At 36.8% G+C, this 19,832-nt stretch overlaps 1 protein-coding gene across 6 annotated transcripts in view; it reads right to left on the reverse strand.

Moving 5' to 3' along the window:
* The window catches only part of DGKB (diacylglycerol kinase beta), a 327,466-nt gene that overhangs the window by 271,079 nt on the left and 36,555 nt on the right, over positions 1-19,832 (reverse strand). For 3 of the 6 annotated variants that reach the window (XM_075495542.1, XM_075495544.1, XM_075495546.1), the window contains exon 3: positions 14,032-14,052. The exons of the other annotated variants lie outside the window; for them this stretch is intronic. In XM_075495542.1, coding sequence (XP_075351657.1) covers positions 14,032-14,052 — 21 coding nt within the window. The remainder of the gene's footprint in view (positions 1-14,031; positions 14,053-19,832) is intronic. 6 annotated transcript variants of the gene reach the window in all.

Consider the following 19,832-nt stretch of genomic DNA (forward strand, 5'->3'; position numbering starts at 1 on the left):
GGAAAAGACTAGCAAGAAATCAGCTTGAAACCATGCCAGAAAAAGAAAATTGAAACTAAATTTTCAAAGTGCCTCAGTGACTTTGGAATCTGAGTCAGAGTATAAATAATTTTTACAATGACTGTAATATCATTTCAACACTTTGGAGCAGGGATTTCTCTCCCCCGCCTTCTTTTTTTTTTCTTTTCTTTTTATATTTATGAGATGTAGAAATTTTATGTCCACATGAAATAAAGTGTTTTCCATTAAGGCCAAGACCTAACTGCCCCAGGGTAATGTTTTAAATGTGTATCACTGTCCTCACTAGGGACCAACAACACAGATTGCAAAATTTGACTATCTTGTGCAAGTCATTATTATTAGGAACGCAAACTTGGCAAGAGGGTATCTGTGCTGAGCTTCTAATCCAAAATACCTCATCTAAGAAAGAAGTTCAGTGAAATCAATAAAACTCTTACCTATTGAACACAAAAATAGCAGAGACCAAAAAAAAAAAAATTGCCTCCACAAGGCTCAAGTGGGGCATAAAACAGAAATAATCTACTTGGCCATGGACTAAGTATCTTTGTCTCATCATATTGTTTCAGCCACTCTCTTCTACTTTGGCAAATCATACACTGTTTCACTCATGCTACAAACTTTATGTTTTTCCTCAATAATAAAGTCACTGACATTTAATTCGCTGTTTATAAAGTATGAAACCACAATGGCAAAAGGATTTGTATCAGCATCCAAGTAAACTGGTCATTAGTTTACACTATATAAATGTATTTTTTACCTGCAAACATAACAAATACATTGATCACTAAATCAACTGACTTTAACAACGTGAAATTGCTTTGTTAGATTATTCATTAATGAAACGCTATTTCACTTAGCTATTTCACTAAATTACATACAAAGAGGAATAACCAAGTGAAAAAGGAAAACAGAAAAACAAATTATCCCATTTAAGTTAAGGTTTATGGATGGACATATAAAATATCTGTATTACATAAAGCTTTTTTTATTTACCTTGTCTGTGGGTTTTATGTAATACTGCCAAAAATATTCCTTGAGTTTACAGCTATCTTAGATTTTTAAACTGCTGCCTGAGTGATATTGGTCCACCAAGCTGCCAGCAATAACTAAATCCCTAATGTTACATTTTTTACCATTTATAGGCTCAGAATTATGCCTGGGTAGAGATGTGGATTAATAAATAAGGTTAAAATGATGTGTTTCTTTCTTCCTGAAGACTCTCTTTTTCAAAGATGTTCAAACTTTTCAGTATTTTCTACAGATGGTCAGATTATCATTTACCCCAGCATCCTCCAAAGCAAGTGTTCCAAACTGCCTTATATTTTCTAGCCAGGAAAGACAACAGATATCAAAGTAACACATGATTTGGCTACCATGTCCATTTATTGTATTTGACATCCTGACTGCTGCTGATTAAGGTGCTCAGCAAAGGAAAAAAGAAAGTGGGTGGTTGTTCTACAAGCTTGTTCTACAGTCAGATTTCTTCAGCTGGAAGTGCTTTATCCTCTCCTCACATGCTCTGTGACCTGTATTCCCCCTGGGAAGCAGCAACATTCACACAACCAGAGTTCAGACGTTGCATACCCAAAAGCTTTCAAATGATGCTGAAAGTTAGTTAGGAGCTGGTAAGTGACTTGAATACACATCAGAAATGTTCATAATAGCCCAAAATGCAGATGCAAAACCACATGCTGTATCAAATGAATGTGCAACAACAGTCCTGCCTAAAGGAGATCTATGCATAGAGCCCTGTGATTAGGTTCTTGCCTGTATGAAAAAAAACCACAAAATCCGTGACTCTAATACTCCATAGATGAAAAACATTTTCAAGATGACCTAACATACTTGGTGTAGATTATCCTATCAGAACTGAGCTCTAAAGTAATTCCATCATTTCTGGAAATTTGTTTTCGTAAATTTATATACAGTAAATAACAGCACTGAGCTAGACTATAGCAGATCTAGGAGTAGTTTAAATTATCCATCTAGCTTTCCAATGAAAAAGGGGTGGGCTTTCAAAAAAAGCTCACTTTAAATCACTTCCAGTGCTTTCTCTATCACCTCTCTCTCACTGTAATATACATAAGCCATTACATAACTGTAGAAAAATGGAATAATTTCTTAAAAGAAATCCTGTGAGGACCACTGTAGAAGACTTATAGGTGTTACGGTATTATCACCAAGTAGAGGTTTTAGTATTGAGTATGGTTCATTTAGAACAGAACACTTAAAGATGCAAAACATTTGCTCAGCTTAATTTAAAATAACTTTCACAGAAGAGAGAACAACACACAATATTATGAACATTTCTCTATTCTGCAATTAAATAGTATTCTTCTTTTTTCCTCATGGAAAATATGAAGATGCTTCAGTAAGTAACTACCCTTCCTCTAATTACTAGCATTTCCCCCCAACCCCAGCTACTTTTCAAAGGAACCACACAATGTTTTGGTAATCAAAAAGACAAAAAAGGAAAGCAGAGGACATTCATCTTCCACACTAACATGGATCATGCTCACTCTGCTATGTAAACCACAATATCTTCCTTTTAAATTGCACTGTCATATCAGAATTTCTCAGATGAAAAGTTCAATACATTTTGGTATGGTTTGAAAGTATTTTTTTTTCTGTTAATGAATTCTCAAGCATTAATTAAACAGTTCAGATCAATAATATCAGAATAATATATAAGCCATAACGGTGGATGTTGTTTTCTTAAGCACGCAGGCTAATTGCTTAATTTCCAACAGTTGCTTAGCTTCCAGAAGCTCCAGTTGAATTCAAATGAACCTGAGAAAGAAGGATTTAGCATTTCAGAAGGCATTTTCCATGACGTTTCCCAAGTGAGGGGATGAGAGCGTGAGAGGATGTACCAAGCTGACTACAATTAACCTGGCACATAAATTAATTCATTCCATTTCACAAGAGACTATCAGGGCATAGGGAGATTATGATCACAAGTTTAGGGATCTCAGGAAAATTTTCAACATAACGGGGAGATATATAAGGACATGGTTCAAGCAGCCAATAGTTACTCAGAGGAATATGAAAGAACTTTCAAATCATTTGGCCTAAGTCTTCGGGGGGGGGGGGGGGGGGAGAATAAAAATCTATGCTGTTTTAGCTTTGATTCAAATAAAAAAGTTACCAAATGCTTTGCCTGTAGGTCACAGAAAGGTAGGTGGTTTTATATTAATCATATATAAATGGATTCCTCTTTTTATATGTTAAACAACTGATTTACCAAGTTTACTGGAGCTCCTTTTCTTAAGTTTTATAAAAATAAACTTTACAAAATAAGACTTTATAAATCTTCATAATCTTCTATATTATTGGGTAATAAAAGTTCATTTGGTAATGAAACATTTTGATATAAGCCCAGAGTTGTACACATTTAAAAACACCATTGAGTTTCAGCTAATTTAAACCATAACATCCATATAAAATTAATTTTACTACTATTTTTAGGAGCAGTTATTATTATTATCATTTCCCATTTATAGATTTTATCAATGTTTCCAATTACCTGACATTCAAAAACAAGGTATATATCCACCTTGGAGAAAAGGAAAGGAGAAAGGACAGAAAGCAGAAGCAAAATTGCACAGTTTTAACTTTTAAATTCTTTTTAGCAAATAAAATGTGTCAACCATTAAACATTTTTTAGCTTTTCTGAAAGCAAACATGAAACCGGACTCAGTATGACTCAGTGTAGAGGAAAATTAAAAATATGCATCTTTTTTACGTGACAAATTGTCAGAGACAATCCATAACATTTAATTAGCCATCCACAAAATTTCAAAATTAATCCCAGCACTAAACTGCCAAGAAAAGTTTAATCTATAAGTACTGTTTTTCTGTAAGCTCCCCCCAAACAGTTCCATACAATAAACTGAAAAAGAAGAAACAGACCAAAGTTTATAATGAGTTCTAAATGATTGACTGACCACAGAAAGAAGGTTCTGGATTTGCCCCACTGCATCCAACTACATAACACAACAGATTTATAGAGAAAGGCATCCTAAGGTGTCTTTTATGCCTTTATTAACTGTGCCCATTCATTAATACACCGTGATAAGGCATAACTTTTACTTCACAACACTGTGCAGACTAAGAAACCTCTTACTCGATTTTGTAACTGTAAAACCAAGCAGCTAATTACAGTCTAATGAGAACAATATGGGTCAATTCAGAAAAGGAATGAAGAGCCCTAAAGCTGGACGTCGGTATTATATTAATGCTCTTATTCATAGTGGGATCTTGAAGGACTCTCAAGTGCTACTAATCCATGAAGCACTTTATAAACCCTTTAGGTTTTTTACTTTAACTTCCTAAGGTGTCCACAGACTTGTTTCTGAACATGAACAAAAACGTTACAATCTTCACTGGATTGAAGATTTCATTATTTGTCTCACATCTAAGACAATTAGGGTACACAAACCTGTGTTACCAGGTCTCACTAGATGTGTTCACAAAAAAAACCAAAACCAAAACCAAAACCGAACAAAAAAAACCAAACAAAAAAACACACACAAAAAAGGGACTGTGCACCAAGTGCAGTGGAGACCACCATTTCCTTCCAAAATCACAGACAAAGTGACAGATTTTCCCACCTTTTGGAAAAAAAAAATCTCCTGGTAAAGACACCTCCCCAGTGGGGGTTCCCTTGGCTGATTTCCCTCCTTTGCCTGGGGAACTTCAAATTTGTATCTCTTTCTCTAGAGAGTATCCAAATATCAGAAAAGAGCTGAAGATTCACTGAGGGGAAAAGAGGTTTCAGTATGTCTATGCCAACAAAATGAATAAATATTTACTTGTAAAATTGTTACTGAACAAATTACTGAAATAGTCCTTGGAATTAGGAGGTGATCTGAGTATGTTGAAGACATAAGGTTAGTCAGGGAGATGTATCAAAACAGATACCAAAATGTTTCAGCTGTTATGGCAGTACTTCTGGACACATGGAAGAATTTAAGGTGCTTAGGTAAATTTTATAGAAAATGGCTGAGACAAATTTTTTATTTATTTTCTTTTTTAAATTGCCATACCAGAGTTGGGGGCTAACTTCACTTAGAGTGGAAGTAACCCATTTTGGATCTAAGTCTATGCTAAAAGAAACAGAACAAATTTATATATTGCATATATATAAATAAATATTCATGTATATATACTATTATATACAGTATTATTTACTAAACAAAGCAGAAAACAGCAATTATAGATTGTTCAGAGAGATCATTCAGTGCCTCTGGGACTATAACATGTCATCTCACATATTGCATATATTTTACAATTAAATTTTGGCAACTATGCATTAGTCCAAAACACTCAACAGGGGTTTTTTTAATGTTAATGCCATTAACAGATTACATACAAGAAGTTCCATCAGTGCAAATAACTCATTATTACTTTCTTCTGTTTAAGAATAGCAGAAACAGTTTTTATAACAGGGAAACAAGACAGACTAACCTGTCTTCTTTCCAAATACTACGAGAACATTCCTGTTGCGATGTCTGACTAAGCGAATACAGACAGATTTGCCCAGATCTCCAGTTTCAGCCGAATTTGTCCTGTTAAAGAACCCATACCCAACCAATGTGTTGTGGTGGAAATTTTTCTGAAACTTATGGCATCCTTCACTTTACAAGTAAGCTACAAACACAAACAATTAGGATTTGCTCTGCCAACTCCCATTACTTTGATGAAAATTCCTTCCCTCAAGTAGCCCTTTAAGAACCAGGATAAAACAGAAATAATTAGACCAAGAATTATCCTCATAATAATATTCTTGGAATAAGATAAAAAACAGTTACTCGAGGAACTCAATTACAATGTCTTATAGATATTGTAAAATATAAGAATATAAAATTAAAAAAACGCTAGCTATATGGATATACAAAGTGGCAGCTGCAAAAGGTAATACCATATAGCACCTATTTTGTCTAAACTAAGTATCTGGAGAGAGACGGACGACGACAGTTATGGACAGACTGGAGTATGCAGGGAGGTAACATCTGAGCCAGGTGGGCACAGGGGGAAACAGCAGTGACTATCAACCCTTCTTCCAAATTTGTTAGCACCTCTGCCCCACTGCATCTCTGCTCCTTAATTCTTTTCCTCCATTCTGGCAGCAGCCAAGGAGGCATCACTGGGTAAGTGTGTATGGGGTGGGGAGGAAGGCTGGAAATGAGCTACAGACCCCAGAGTTGGACTCGTGAGAGATTTCAACCACATCTAAAGGCAACCAACTCGCAGCAGCTGCCAGACACTATTAAGGAAAATGGTGATGGGGCAGACAACAAGGGTTTTTTTTGAGTTATAATCTACACTCAGTGGAAGGTAACTGAGGTAAGATCTAAAAGAAAGTCCCTCCATAGGAAGCATTGTATTTCTCTCTTCCTCAGCTGCTAAAAGCTCTTGGAAAACTCCTTAATGGCTTTGCCCAAGCATTCTGAGATGCTTTCCTATTTTTCTACAATAATACATTAAAAAGCCAATTCTGTAGAAAATTATTTAACCTGGGCTTTTATTCTCCTTCTCTGCCTCAGGAATCTGATCACTAGTGTATCCTTTTCAACATAGCACAGGAAATCCTATGACAGAACAGTAAGCACACATAAAAAGACACATACAAACAAATGACAATCATTGAACTAGGAAAAAATGTTACTAAGGAATCTTGACTGCAGAGCTGAAAGTCACCAAGAGTCACCAAGTCCTGGCAACTGACAAGACAAATAAATTACAGTTTTGAGGATGAACTACACTTTTCAAGAGAGTTTCCAGGATGACACTGATCACTTAACAATACTCAACTCTGAAGAAACAAACTTTAAAATATTAAACTTAGTTTTGGATTTTCATAGGTATTAAAAATTCTCTCTTTAATGTCAGTTAACAAAGTAGTCTGGAATTTTATTCTTCTGTTACAGCATAGAATACTACAAAACTGACAATAAAGCGACCATTATTTTCCATGGTGCTATCATGACTATATGCACATTTCTTTGCAATTACCCCATGTATCTCATAGATATGTGATGAGAAACTTCTTACCTTACTAATACCACTAAAGCACGTCTATATCTTCTCTTTCTACTCTACACCAGCGGCATAAAGCAGAGCTCTTACTTCCCACTCTTCAGTTTCTTTTGAATCCCATATTCCCAGAATATGGGGGACTCCAAGGAAAAAGAAATGGAGGTCAGTCTATGCTTAATATGCTTAAAAAAATCTCCAATTACTATGATAAGAGTTCTGTTTCTTCTCAAGCACTCACTGATAAATACATTACACTAATTTAGTCCTAGTCCATAGAGGGCGAGTCTCTCAGTCTCAGGGAAAACAGAATTGAAGCACTAGTTTCCAAGTAGCAGCTATGACCATGCTTGGAAAAACAACAGACAATTTCAGGAGTTTTCTAATTTTGTATCAGACACATATAGACCAATAGTCAACTGAAAATACAGGGACTTCTCAGCTCTCTGATCTTCTGATTATGGCTACAACAGGCTATGGAGGTGCCTGAAATACCAGATTCTGTCCAGACAGCAGAATGGCTTCTAACATCTTGTATGCTAGACAGGAGGCTGAACTCCTTCTGCATTGCCACGTTAGTAGGTTGTAAAACCTGCCTTAAAAGATCTATCCTGGCTAACTGAAAGCATAGGATCACCTCTATGAATTCCAGACTCTTTGCAGAGAACAGAAACCTGTCCTTCCACAATCCAGAGCAAATGTACAATGCTCTGCTTATCCTCCACTACATACTGAATAGGACTGATCTCAGGTGACTGGTCATATACAACAATGTTGCCTTCTACTTTCTGGAAATTGATGATGTCACAAAATTTCCCACAATTTATCTGTTTTGTAGTGAAAATCTGCATTGGTGCAAGCTCAGGAAATATGGACATGGGAACCCATAGGAATCATAAGCAAGAACACACAGGAAACTATAAGCCAACTATTTGACACACTGTCAGCAATTTTCACTGGCCTCTCACTTCTTACAAGATATGAAGCATTCATACAGCTATTGAATCCCCCACACCAATTAAGCTTTTTTCCCTCCTGTGGTAAGCAGAAGTTAATATCCCTTAAATTGTGCATTTCAGGCTGGGGTATCCCTAACTACGAATGTGATTATAGGTAAGGCAAGCCAGCTGCAGGAACTCATCCCTTGCTTGTCCATCTCACAGAGCAGAACTGACGCATGGGGCAGGGGAGAAGTGGGGAATTCGTGAAATAAAGGAAATACTATACTGTGAGTATGTGACTTCTTCCTTTCTCCTACTGCAGTTAAACTGTGCAATTTTCTAATTTGCTCTTCTGCTTTACTGGTGGTACACAGAAATGTAAGATCAAGAAAAATCCAAGTATGCATATTGTGAAGAATTATGCATTTATGTGTATGATCTGTGCCAACATACACAGAACTCTACATGGTATAGACATCACAACTCAGTATATCCTGAGAATACACAAAACATGGTTTCTCAGTGAAAAATAGGATATATACAAGAAAAGCCAAATTTTCATCCTTTATTGTATTATAAAGAAAAATATTCAGAGGTTTTAACTATACTATGTAATATTTTAACTCCTACCATATTAAGACATTTGAAGAGAACAAATAATTTAGACAGAAAAAACTGACAGCTTTTGACTCAAGATCTACCCTAACACCAAACTGCAATAGAAGAGGTCTAACTGCCTGCTATATTTTCCTGGCTGGTGTAAATGCAACCACCAGTTCTGCTGGATGACATGTAGAAGGAAGGAAAGGAAGCTGTATCACTCCACTTTTTCTCCTCAAAAGATGGAAAAAAAGCAACTCATTAATAGTCTCTTGACAAAAGAGTTGTCATTGTGGATGGGGCAGGGCAGGGAGGGGTAGAATAATAACTCCTTTTATTCCTCCCCACCACAGTGGTCACATAAATGGGAACAAGGCATGATCTAGTGTTTGGAATTAATCTCCACCCATAAATTCTTTTAAAATACCACATTCTCTTTGGTCTTTTTCTTCCTTTAAATTTGTACAAAATATTTCAACATAAGCCACTGTTTTTGTCATCCTGAAAAACAGAAAGGGGGGGGGGATGGGGAGAGAAATCACTCATTCCAGCAGACTTCCATGAAATATGGTTTTCACTTATTAAAGAGAACATTTCAGAGATAATGGAAAATGGAAAGAGAATTATGTTGAAACGTAATTTTCAATTAATTACTTTTTAAATTATGTTGCCTGATCTCCAAATGGTGCCAAAAATGTAGAGTATAATCAGCTTTAATCTACTGACAGTAATAGCTCTGGGTTATTTTTGTTTGTGGGTAGGGCTCTTTAATTGATCATTTCTTTTTAAACAATTTATATTGACCCAATATCTGAAAAAATGAGCTGTTGAAAAAGGAGTAGATGTTACAGGGCTTTGATTCACATATAATATTATGACAATTGCATACATTAATGCTAGTGCACTAGTGACAATTACATGATTAGCTGTGAAAAGCAATGCTAAAGCATCCCCAGTAAAAGTCCAAGTTTTGAAGATTCATTGATTCTGACAACGTTTCAAAACCTGACTTTTGCCAAAATATGTGGAAAAAAGCAGAGACCATATAGAGAGACCATTCATAAACATGAATTACATAAGAATGCATATGTTTTTGGTGTTTAAAATGTATTTTTAATGTTCATGTGGCAGAAATTCACACTAAATTTGGAGTTCCTCATGGAGATTGCCTTTGTGCATCAGGGTAAAGTTTGGTTTAAATTGAAAGTCCTTAGCGTTTCCTGATCTAAGCATTTGATTTAATACATAATTCATTTTGAAAGTTCTGGTAACCAAATAAAATTATTTCTTAGATAATGCAGCATCCACATTCTCATCTCCTGCAATGAAAGCTTACAGAAAATTAAAAAAAAAAAAAATCACATGCTCTCACAGGCTGCTCCTACCAAATAGTCGATATCGCCAAATAATATTTGCATATTACCAACACTACAGATATACATAACTGCCAAAATTTTCCCTTTATGTCTCCTATCAGAAACAATTACTTTGCAATATTTGAGAGCAGCTAGGATGTCTCTTCAAAGAAGTAAATGCAACAAAACATCTGAAAAGGAAATGGGAAGACTCAATTTTTATGCAATAACTAGATTTTTAAGCATAACCTTGTACTGCATTCTCATGTTATTAAAATAAATTGATGCTAATTACTAAAATAAATCTGGAATGTATTCACCAACCACTGCAGTCATATCCCAGTCTTATATCCGGGTAAGAAAAACCAAAACTTTACTACCAGCAGGTTTTCTTTAGTACATGATTATATATGTGTGTAAATCCATATGTACTACACACATAAATACATATATTTAATACATAAATTTACTAAATATGCTATATTTACAAAGGTGGGGCTTTTTTAAGAAGGAAGAGTGCTAAGGCACATACTTTTAGAAGGCTCTTGTAGCAGATTATCACCCAGGGTCTATTTTACATGTATTACCAATAAGGAATGTTAGAGGAAATATACATAAACTATTACATACTAAACAAAGTGAAGAGTAGATAGCTTGCATTCTGTCACAGCAGAATTAGTCATCTGAAAATTACAATTACTACAGAAGTTAGGAAAAATGGGGTAGGTGGCATGCTTCAGACTAAAACCAAATAAAATAGCAAAATTAATGAATCCCTGAAAAATCCCTGTGTTTGACCAGGTAACATAAACACCTGTAGAACTGTTTACAAGTACCATATAGTCCTTTATTATCCAACTGTTACAAATAGGATGTAAACCAAAAAACACTATAGCACCAACACAGCACAAATTTGATGGGCTCAGAATTCTCACTGTTATAAATTCAACAGAATTTCAACATTAAATGCTGTTCTCTTAAGAAAATGTCTTTATTCATTTTTGTTTCACAGAGTGCAAATACCCACTAGCCAAATACCTCTCCTCTGCTATTTATTTTGCAACATTCATACATGTAGTGATCAAATGAAGGCACAGAGTAATACAATTAAAATTACAATAATTTAAAAACAGACAAATAATTTTCCACTGATGTTAAATGAATCTTAGTAGTTAAATATTATTAAATCTATCACCAATGACTAGCAGAATAAATAGTTGTATCTCCAAATTATATATAAATATTGCACCATTGCATGTATACTTGAGCTGAAATGCATCAATTTTAAATATATATTAATGGCAACATAAAAATCAAGAAATACACTAAATGTGTCCTTTCTGAAGGGATTTATTTCTGTGTTTATTTCACTTTAAGAAAAGAATAACTTAGCTGATATTTCAAATTAATATGAAAATATGAGGATAGTATTTTTCATACTTTGTAACTCAGTACCTTAATTTGTACCACATTTATTCTCTGTTTTCATGCTGTTAGAGGAGCTAAAAAGTTGTCAGAGTTCAACTGTCACTCTTCAAATAAAATATGTTAAAAATAAAACAGACACCAGTGTGACCCTCCACTTTTGTTTGTTTGTTTTCCTTTAAAAATAATGTAGTTTTAAGCAGCGTATTCTTTGAAATAGAATGGTCCCTCTGGCCTGAATATCAAGACAGCTTAAAATTCTCTATCAACTTCTATCTAAATACTGATGGTGGTACCCTAATAAACCAAAAAATAAACTCTTTTTCTTTTAAAATACTTTGAAACAGTATCTAGTGCACATCAGAACTGAAAAATAGTCCTTGAGTTAGCCATTTAACCAACTATGAGAATTAAACAGGTAACATGTAAATGAAAGCAGTATGAGGCTCATAAAGCTTAAACATAAGATACTGTGCAATGCAAAAAGTAGGGGGGAAAAAAAGATAAAAATGGGATCTTAAGGCAGAGAGGTGAAGTATCAAAAGGGAAGGAAGACATCAAGGAGGGAGAGATGTTAGCATAGACTGAGGAAAGGAGACAGAGGGACCACTCAAGCTCATAAAAAATGTTCAAAACTGAACAGTTCTGCAGCAGAAATTGACTATCTGAAACATTTTACACCTCGGTGCCCTCAACACTTTCCACAGAAAGCAGGCTCACAGCCAGACTGCCAGCATCTCTGCCTGGCAGGCTTCCCAACTCTCTAGGTATCCAGGAAGCTGTTTCCCTAGAAATTCTGCCTAGAGAGCCAGAAAAACACTGAGTGCCCAGTGTCTGAAGGGTAGAGTTTTCTCCTGCTGATACTCACAAGTTGCTAATTTTTTCTCTTTTGTAGCTAGAAAGATACAACATCCTTTCTTAGTCCTCACTTTCTTAAATGTGAGGGACAGGCTTCTCCTACATAATAGATAACCTATAATTTTTCACATCCTACTAACCCTTCTGTACATTAGTTCCAATTTGAGTTCACTTTGTCCCATCATTTGGTCAAAAGCAGAAAGATGTGGTTTCTGCAGCACCTTTTTATAGAAAATTAAATCTTCCTTATCTGGAGTAGAAATACTTCCCTTTATACATTATAATAAGGCAAAGTCTTTACAGTAAATTAGTATCTTCTGTCAGATCAAAGAATGTAGCTGAGGGAAACAGCACAAAAATCCTTCTTTCAATCCATATTTCTGTGTGCTTGAAACTTTAACTAGTTTTCCACTTATGTGAATTGGCCTAAGACACTACTTTTTCTTACAAGTCTTGTCTTGTTCTCAGACCACCATGGCCACAGGAGCTACAATATCCCAGTAATATATTTCTCTTCTTCATGACCAAACCACACTGATGCTTTGCAATCATCTTGTGATCAACTACCACACTCAGCTCTTTATCTAACAATGCCACTAGTCCCAGGGTACACCACACTGTACACTGTACTCTGCACTAGTGCATTTCATTCCATTTACATTTACATTTACTATAGTCCATAACGTCATCAAGCTTTTCCAGTATAATATTCAGATTTTTCTCCATTTTAGCAACAATTCCCAAATTTCGTTTAGTGAGTTGATTCTATTAGTATTCATCTACCTCTTTTGACAAAGTTATTAGCAAGAATACTAATGAGATTAGTCTCATAACTGGTCCTAGACACTGCTTTAACCTGAATACTTTCAAGATCCATTGCAGTCACTCCGTTGGCTTACTAAAAAAGTAATGTTGGTCATCCGAAGAAAACTGAGCCCTTTTGTGAATGGGGAATACTACTCTCAGTAACACACCTCCAAAAGCTTAACCGGCCTTTGACCCCAGAAAGTGAGATATTGCTACAAAACTAATTCTTTCAGTCTCTTGACTTTTTCTTTGTTCTCATGTTCCAGCTGCCTCTTCCCAGAGCAACAGAGTAGGGGCTTTTTAACACCTATGTGCTACAAAGGAAGAATAACTAGGTCATTTAAAAAACTAGTTCATTTGATTAGTCCTTCTTCCCTAGGTTGGTTTTTTTTTTTTTTCCCATTGTATTTTTATACCTGGTTTTAGGCTACTGAAGCTTCTCAGGAGTAGTCTTGGGTTGATGATCAGCTCTTTAACCATTTCTCTTGCAATTGCTGTAAAGTCACAATTGCTTAAAGCACACTATAAGCCTTATTCAAATTATAAAATCTGCAATTTTAAGCCTGCTAAATATAAATGGTATTATGTGGTTATAGAAAAAGGATTTAACATTTTTTTCTGAGATGTGTTATTGTCATTACAGAATAATGCAAACCATTATGAGATCTCACTAGTAAGCAGGAATCTCTGTGACAAGTATGGAACAAGTTAATTACTTGCTCTTAACTTAGTTTTCATATTCCTCTCAATTAATGTTAGCAAAGTTATGTACTGTGAATGACAAAAATGAAATCCATCTAGTGAAAAAGTCTGCAAACAGAAAATGAGTGCACTTTGCTCTCAGCTTTAAACATTTGTCTATTATCTGACAGAATAGCCACATGCAGTATTTATTAATAAGTGATATCTCAATGGAAGCCTACAAAATAAAAGTTACTGCTCCTATGCATAACAAAAGGAAAAAAAATCAAATTAAGATTACTTACTTGATTAAGTATATCTTGTTTCTGTAACGCATGCAAGGAAAGAAAGAACACACATACATTAGTACAGTGTCGTAACACTCAGGCTCTGTTTTTATAATAGAACTGTTTTTGCTGAAAGGCTAGTGATGTAGATGAACAAGTTTAAGACGTTAGATAGAATACCCCATTTTCTTGCATTAGCACATGTGTCAAGAAAATGGTCCAAGTCAGCATTCTAGTCTTGATTAGAGAGTGCAAGCAATTTATTTTAATCATGCAATGACAGATAACCAAGGAAAAAAACAGTAAATACAATGTTTGTCTTTCATCCCTGTGTACTTTAAAAAAACATAAAAAATTACTTGTTGCCCAGAATAGTTGTTAATGAAACAGCTTAATCAGAAGTGAATGCAATGATAAATTCTAAAAAAAAAATTAACAACAAAAGGAGAGCTAAGGAGAATTATCCTTTATTGGATGTGGGGGGGAACACAGTGACAAAGGATGAGGGAAAGGCTGAGGTACTTAATGCCTTCTTTGCCTCAGTCTTTAATAGTAAGACGAGTTGTTCTCCAGGTACCCAGCCCCCTGAGCTGGAAGACAGGGATGGGGAACAGAATGAAGCCCCCATAATCCAAGGGGAAATGGTTAGGGACCTGCTACACCACTTAGACATTCACAAGTCTATGGGGCCAGATGGGATCCATCCAAGGGTACTGAGGGAGCTAATAGAAGTGCTCACCAAGCCACTTTCAATCCTTTATCAGCAGTCCTGGCTAACTGGGGGGGTCCCAGTTGACTGGAGCTTAGCAAATGCGACACCCATCTACAGGAAGGGCCAGAAGGAGGATCCAGGGAACTACAGGCCTGTCAGCCTGACCTGGGTACCGAGGAAGCTGATGGAGCAGATCATCCTGAGTGCCATCATGCAGCACACACAGGACAATCAGGTGATCAGGCCCAGTCAGCATAGGTTTATGAAAGGCAGGTCTTGCTTGACCAACCTGATCTCCTTCTATGACAAGATGACCTGCTTAGTGGATGAGGGAAAGGCTGTGGATGTGGTTTACCTGGACTTTAGTAAAGCGTTTGACACCATTTCCCACAGCATCCTCCTGGAGAAACTGGCTGCTCATGGCTTGGACAGGTGTACTCTTCGCTGGGTAAAATCTAGCTGGATGGCCAGGCCCAAAGAGTGGTGGTGAATGGAGTTTACTCCAGTTGGCGGCCGGTCACAAGTGGTGTTCCCCAGGGCTCTGTGTTGGGGCCAGTCCTGCTTAATATCTTTATCAATGATCTGCACAAAGGGATCGAGTGCACCCTCAGTAAGTTTGCAGATGACACCAAGTTGTGCGGGAGTGTTGATCTGCTTGAGGGTAGGCAGGCTCTGCAGAGGGACCTGGACAGGCTGGATCGATGGGCCGAGGTCAATTGTATGGGGTTCAACAAGGCCAAGTGCAAGGTCCTGCACTTGGGCCACAACAACCCCATGCAACGCTACAGGCTTGGGGAAGAGTGGCTGGAAAGCTGCCTGGCAGAGAAGGACCTGGGCGTGTTGGTTGACAGCCGCATGAATATGAGCCAGCAGTGTGCCCAGGTGGCCAAGAAGGCCAATAGCATCCTGGCTTGTATCAGGAATAGTGTGGCCAGCAGGACTAGGGAAGTGGTTGTCCCCCTGTACTCAGCACTGGTGAGGCTGCACCTCAAATACTGTGTTCAGTTTTGGGCCCCTCACTACAAGAGAGACATTGAGGCGCTGGAGCATGTCCAGAGAAGGGCAATGAAGCCGGTGAAGGGTCTAGAGAACAAGTCTTATGAGGAGCAGCTGAGGGAACTGGGGTTGTTTAGCCTGGAGAAAAGGAGGCTGAGGGGAGACCTTATTGCTCTCTACAACTACCTGAAAGGAGGTTGTAGAGAGGTGGATGTCCATCTCTTTTTCCCAAGTAACAAGCGATAGGACAAGAGGAAATAGCCTCAAGTGGCACCAGGGCAGGTTTAGATTGGATATTAGGAAAAATTTCTTCATGGAAAGGGTTGTCAAGCATTGGAAGAGGCTGCCCAGGGAAGTGGTTGAGTCGCCATCCCTGGAGGTATTTAAAAGACCTGTAGATGTGGCACTTAGGGACATGGCTGAGTGGTAGACTTGGCAGTGTTAGGTTAATAGTTGGACTCAATGATCTTAAGGGTCTTTTCCAACCTAAATGACTCTGATTCTATGATTCTGTAAACACTAGCAAGCACTGTCACAAAAGTCATTATTACATGCTGCTTTAGTTTCTAATAATATTTACTCCTTCTAATAAAGGTGCTGTATTAATTTTCTACCTTAATCACAAACTGCCATCACTACTTCCCAGTAAGAGGTACTACCTTAAAATTATAAATACAGTTGTATTCTCTGCATAAATTACACTGATTCTGCCAGACGTTTGCTAAACTGGAGTTACCAGATGTATCTTTGAAACATTCACAGAGTTAAGTTAGAAAAACCCTAAAACCTCTGGAAATCAGAAGGACCCTGGAGAAAGCTTCTTAGAAGTATCTGCACTACATCCAAAAATGCAAAAATCCGTTGGAGTAGGCAGATGACTGCAACCTGACTGCAAGCGTTCTGCTAAACTTGGGGCTTCACCTCTCTGGGCAGATCAGATCATGGAATGTGCCTTGTGTCATGCACTCACTGTCATAACCTTCCTGGAAATTTTTCTTTTCCTGGTCTTTCTGCATATGGACATTTATTCTTTTTATCCACATCCAAACTGTGGAACTCTGGAGCGCTGCCCTGCTCCATGTGCAGACCCAAGCTGCACCCTGACTGCTTGTCTGGCTGAGACCCCTCCACACACCTTCCACCCTCAGTCTTCACGCGCTGATTAACCCTAAGAGCTCTAGATGGTAAATAGGTAAGCAGGTAAACAAGGAATTATGATGCATTCTAACAGATCCCTCAAAAAGGATGACAACACTAGGACTACAAGCACACAATGATGTGTACTTACTGCCCATTTGGATACAGTCTTTAGCTCCATCTGCTTTCCTAATTCTTGCTACCCTATTCAGTGCTCCCCTCAAAGTGAAATGGCTGAAATAAATTAATTTAGATGAATCTCAAATGATGGAAAGACTATTTATAATCACAGCTTTCCAGGAGGCTGATCTTAACCTACCTGTGTGTCTTACATTGGGTATAAAACCTAGTCTTAATTACATATTTGACATTGATTTATAGAAGGTGGAAGGGCAGAGGTTCAGTAGCATTTGTAGAGGTTTAGTCATCTCCCTTACACTGAAAGCAGAGAATAAAAGCTCCGTAAATAAACTCCCTATACTGGATGACCTTCTGATAATCAGATACATCATTTCCACTAAGCCCAAAAACCATTCACTTGACAAGATATAAGATAATGGAAAAACAAACCAGATGACTTCAGGTAACAAGCTTCGAATACCAATAGCTTTTATTTTGCTATTTGTGTCCCATTAAATCAGCTTGTGATAAAAGAAGGCAATATAGAAGCAATGGAGTGGAATAAATTCCTGAACCCTTTAAGCAGGAAGAAGCTTGTAACAGGAAGTTCTTAAGGCTTTTTCTTAAGTACATAAATACATCACACTGTTAAATCTGCCATAGCTCTATGTTCCATGTTTATTGATAAAAAAACTGGCACCACCTTTTGATAGAATATTGAAAAGACTTGAAAAATACTTGGAGTGCTTATGAGATAATGATCTAGGAAAGAAAGAGCCAAAATGGCAACATGATGATATCCTCTACAAACCACAACAACAAAACAGAAGTGCTGTCTAAAATATGTGGAAGTAAAAAGCTGCACTACGACTGATTTCAGCTGGATTAGTCAATTTTTGTCATCTCATTTACAGATAATAATTAATGACTTCACTTAAATAGTACGTCCAAGTCGTAGAGTCCTCGTCCGACCAGATACAATCAACTTGCAAATCATTCCATAACGAGTTTATTCACATAGCCGGTTGAATGCATGCCAAAAATATAGACACACCTGTGCAAAGGCAGTTCTGTCTGACTTGGAATATTCACTCAACTGCAAAGGAAATTTCAGCCACTTTGCTTCCAATTCAGCAGTTTAGGACATGAAACCTGACCTAGTAAATCCTACTGGATCCCAAGTAGCTTTGCTGCTAGCTGTGTTTTCCTTATGTTGCACTCCCTGAAGTCTAAGTGCTAAGCAGCATGGTGCAAAAGCTGTCACGTTTAGCCTGGGTCCAACATTGACCCCGTAGTACTGAATAGCTTGATCCCTGCTGAAGACACTGAAGCCACCACAGGGTGTTTGACTTGAACTCCCTCCTTCCCTTCCATCCTCCCATCCTGCTCACTGGTTTGGGTGTTGTGCTGCCCTATAATCCCTGGATGCTTCAGTACATTGGTAGGATTCTGCAAACAAATCACTGTGAAATGAAGAACTCTGGGAAATGCCATACAGAGTCACAGACTCGGCTCAGGACCAACTGTGTTTATTAATTCCAGCTTTGCACAAATTCTGCCAACTCACCTGGCTTCAGTCAGAGCAGTTGTCCAGGTGCCCATACTGATCACTTTTTGCCATGACTCATCCTCCACGTACCCCCAAATTGGAGGAATGACTTTGTTAAAAGAGAGTAATCTCACAACTTTAAATACCAATTTGCTTATACATCAACATTCATAATTTGATAATGTTACCTACACAGCGACATGTTATTTAAATATGCATAAAATACACAATCATTTTGTACTTTAAAAGGTTACACTTCACAAAATTGAAACCGTTGTATGATGACTGAAAAGTGCAGAATTTCAAGAAAAAAATGTGAATAATAAATTAAGACCATTTTATCACGAGCACTATGAGCACAAAGAAAACTGCAGAAGTTAAAAGTAAAAAAAAAAAGAGCAAGCACTGAGTTTGTAAATCAACAGTTCACACTTTTCTAAAAAAAAAAAAAAAGTGTCTACTTTCTAACAGGAATCAATTAAGGGAGGTCCCACAGCCTATGTTACATTGGAGAATAAATTAGATGATCACAGCATTCCAATCCTCTTGTAATCTATTATTCTATTTAGTTAAAATAATGGAGATTTAAGATGATCATTTACAAGATCAACTCATACTATTTTACTGAACTATGAAATATTTTCCTCAGAAACTAAAATGACCAACATTATGCTTTGCAAAGTTCAAAGTGTCAAAGAATTTTTCAATACTTAATGAGTTATAACTACCTTACTTGACAATAATTCATCTTTTACATCCTGAAATGTAATATCAAGTAATTTTCATAATGGTTAGCACATTTTTCTATCCTGAATTCCACATAATGCAAGCATAGTTAGAAACATTACTATTGGAAACATTACTGAAACAGGTTTTTATTTAGCTACATTTTGAATCACACTATTAGGACGTGCTAAGCAGATACAAATTGCAACTGAGGATAACGAAAACAATCTGGCTTTTTCTACCAGCCAAAACAGAATATTTTGTCTAGTAGTGAATCTGTAGCGAAAATGCACACACACACACACACACACACACACACTTTCTTTTCAGCTGGATTCTTTGTTTCATAACATCATGAAAAAATTCCCCTATAATAATGGGGATCTCACTACCACAAACAACATAAGAGAAACAGAATTTAAAAAGGAATCTTAACTGAACAGATTTTACTTTTCTATCTTTTGAAAATATGCTTAACATTTCCAATCTTTAAAAAAAATTGGGAAGCATGTTAACCTTACCATAAGTTTGGGGGGGTTTTGTGTCTGTTTGTTCAAATATTAGAAAATAAATTGTGGG

The sequence above is a fragment of the Mycteria americana genome, chromosome 2, assembly GCF_035582795.1.
Source record: "Mycteria americana isolate JAX WOST 10 ecotype Jacksonville Zoo and Gardens chromosome 2, USCA_MyAme_1.0, whole genome shotgun sequence".
Classification (NCBI taxonomy): domain Eukaryota; kingdom Metazoa; phylum Chordata; class Aves; order Ciconiiformes; family Ciconiidae; genus Mycteria; species Mycteria americana.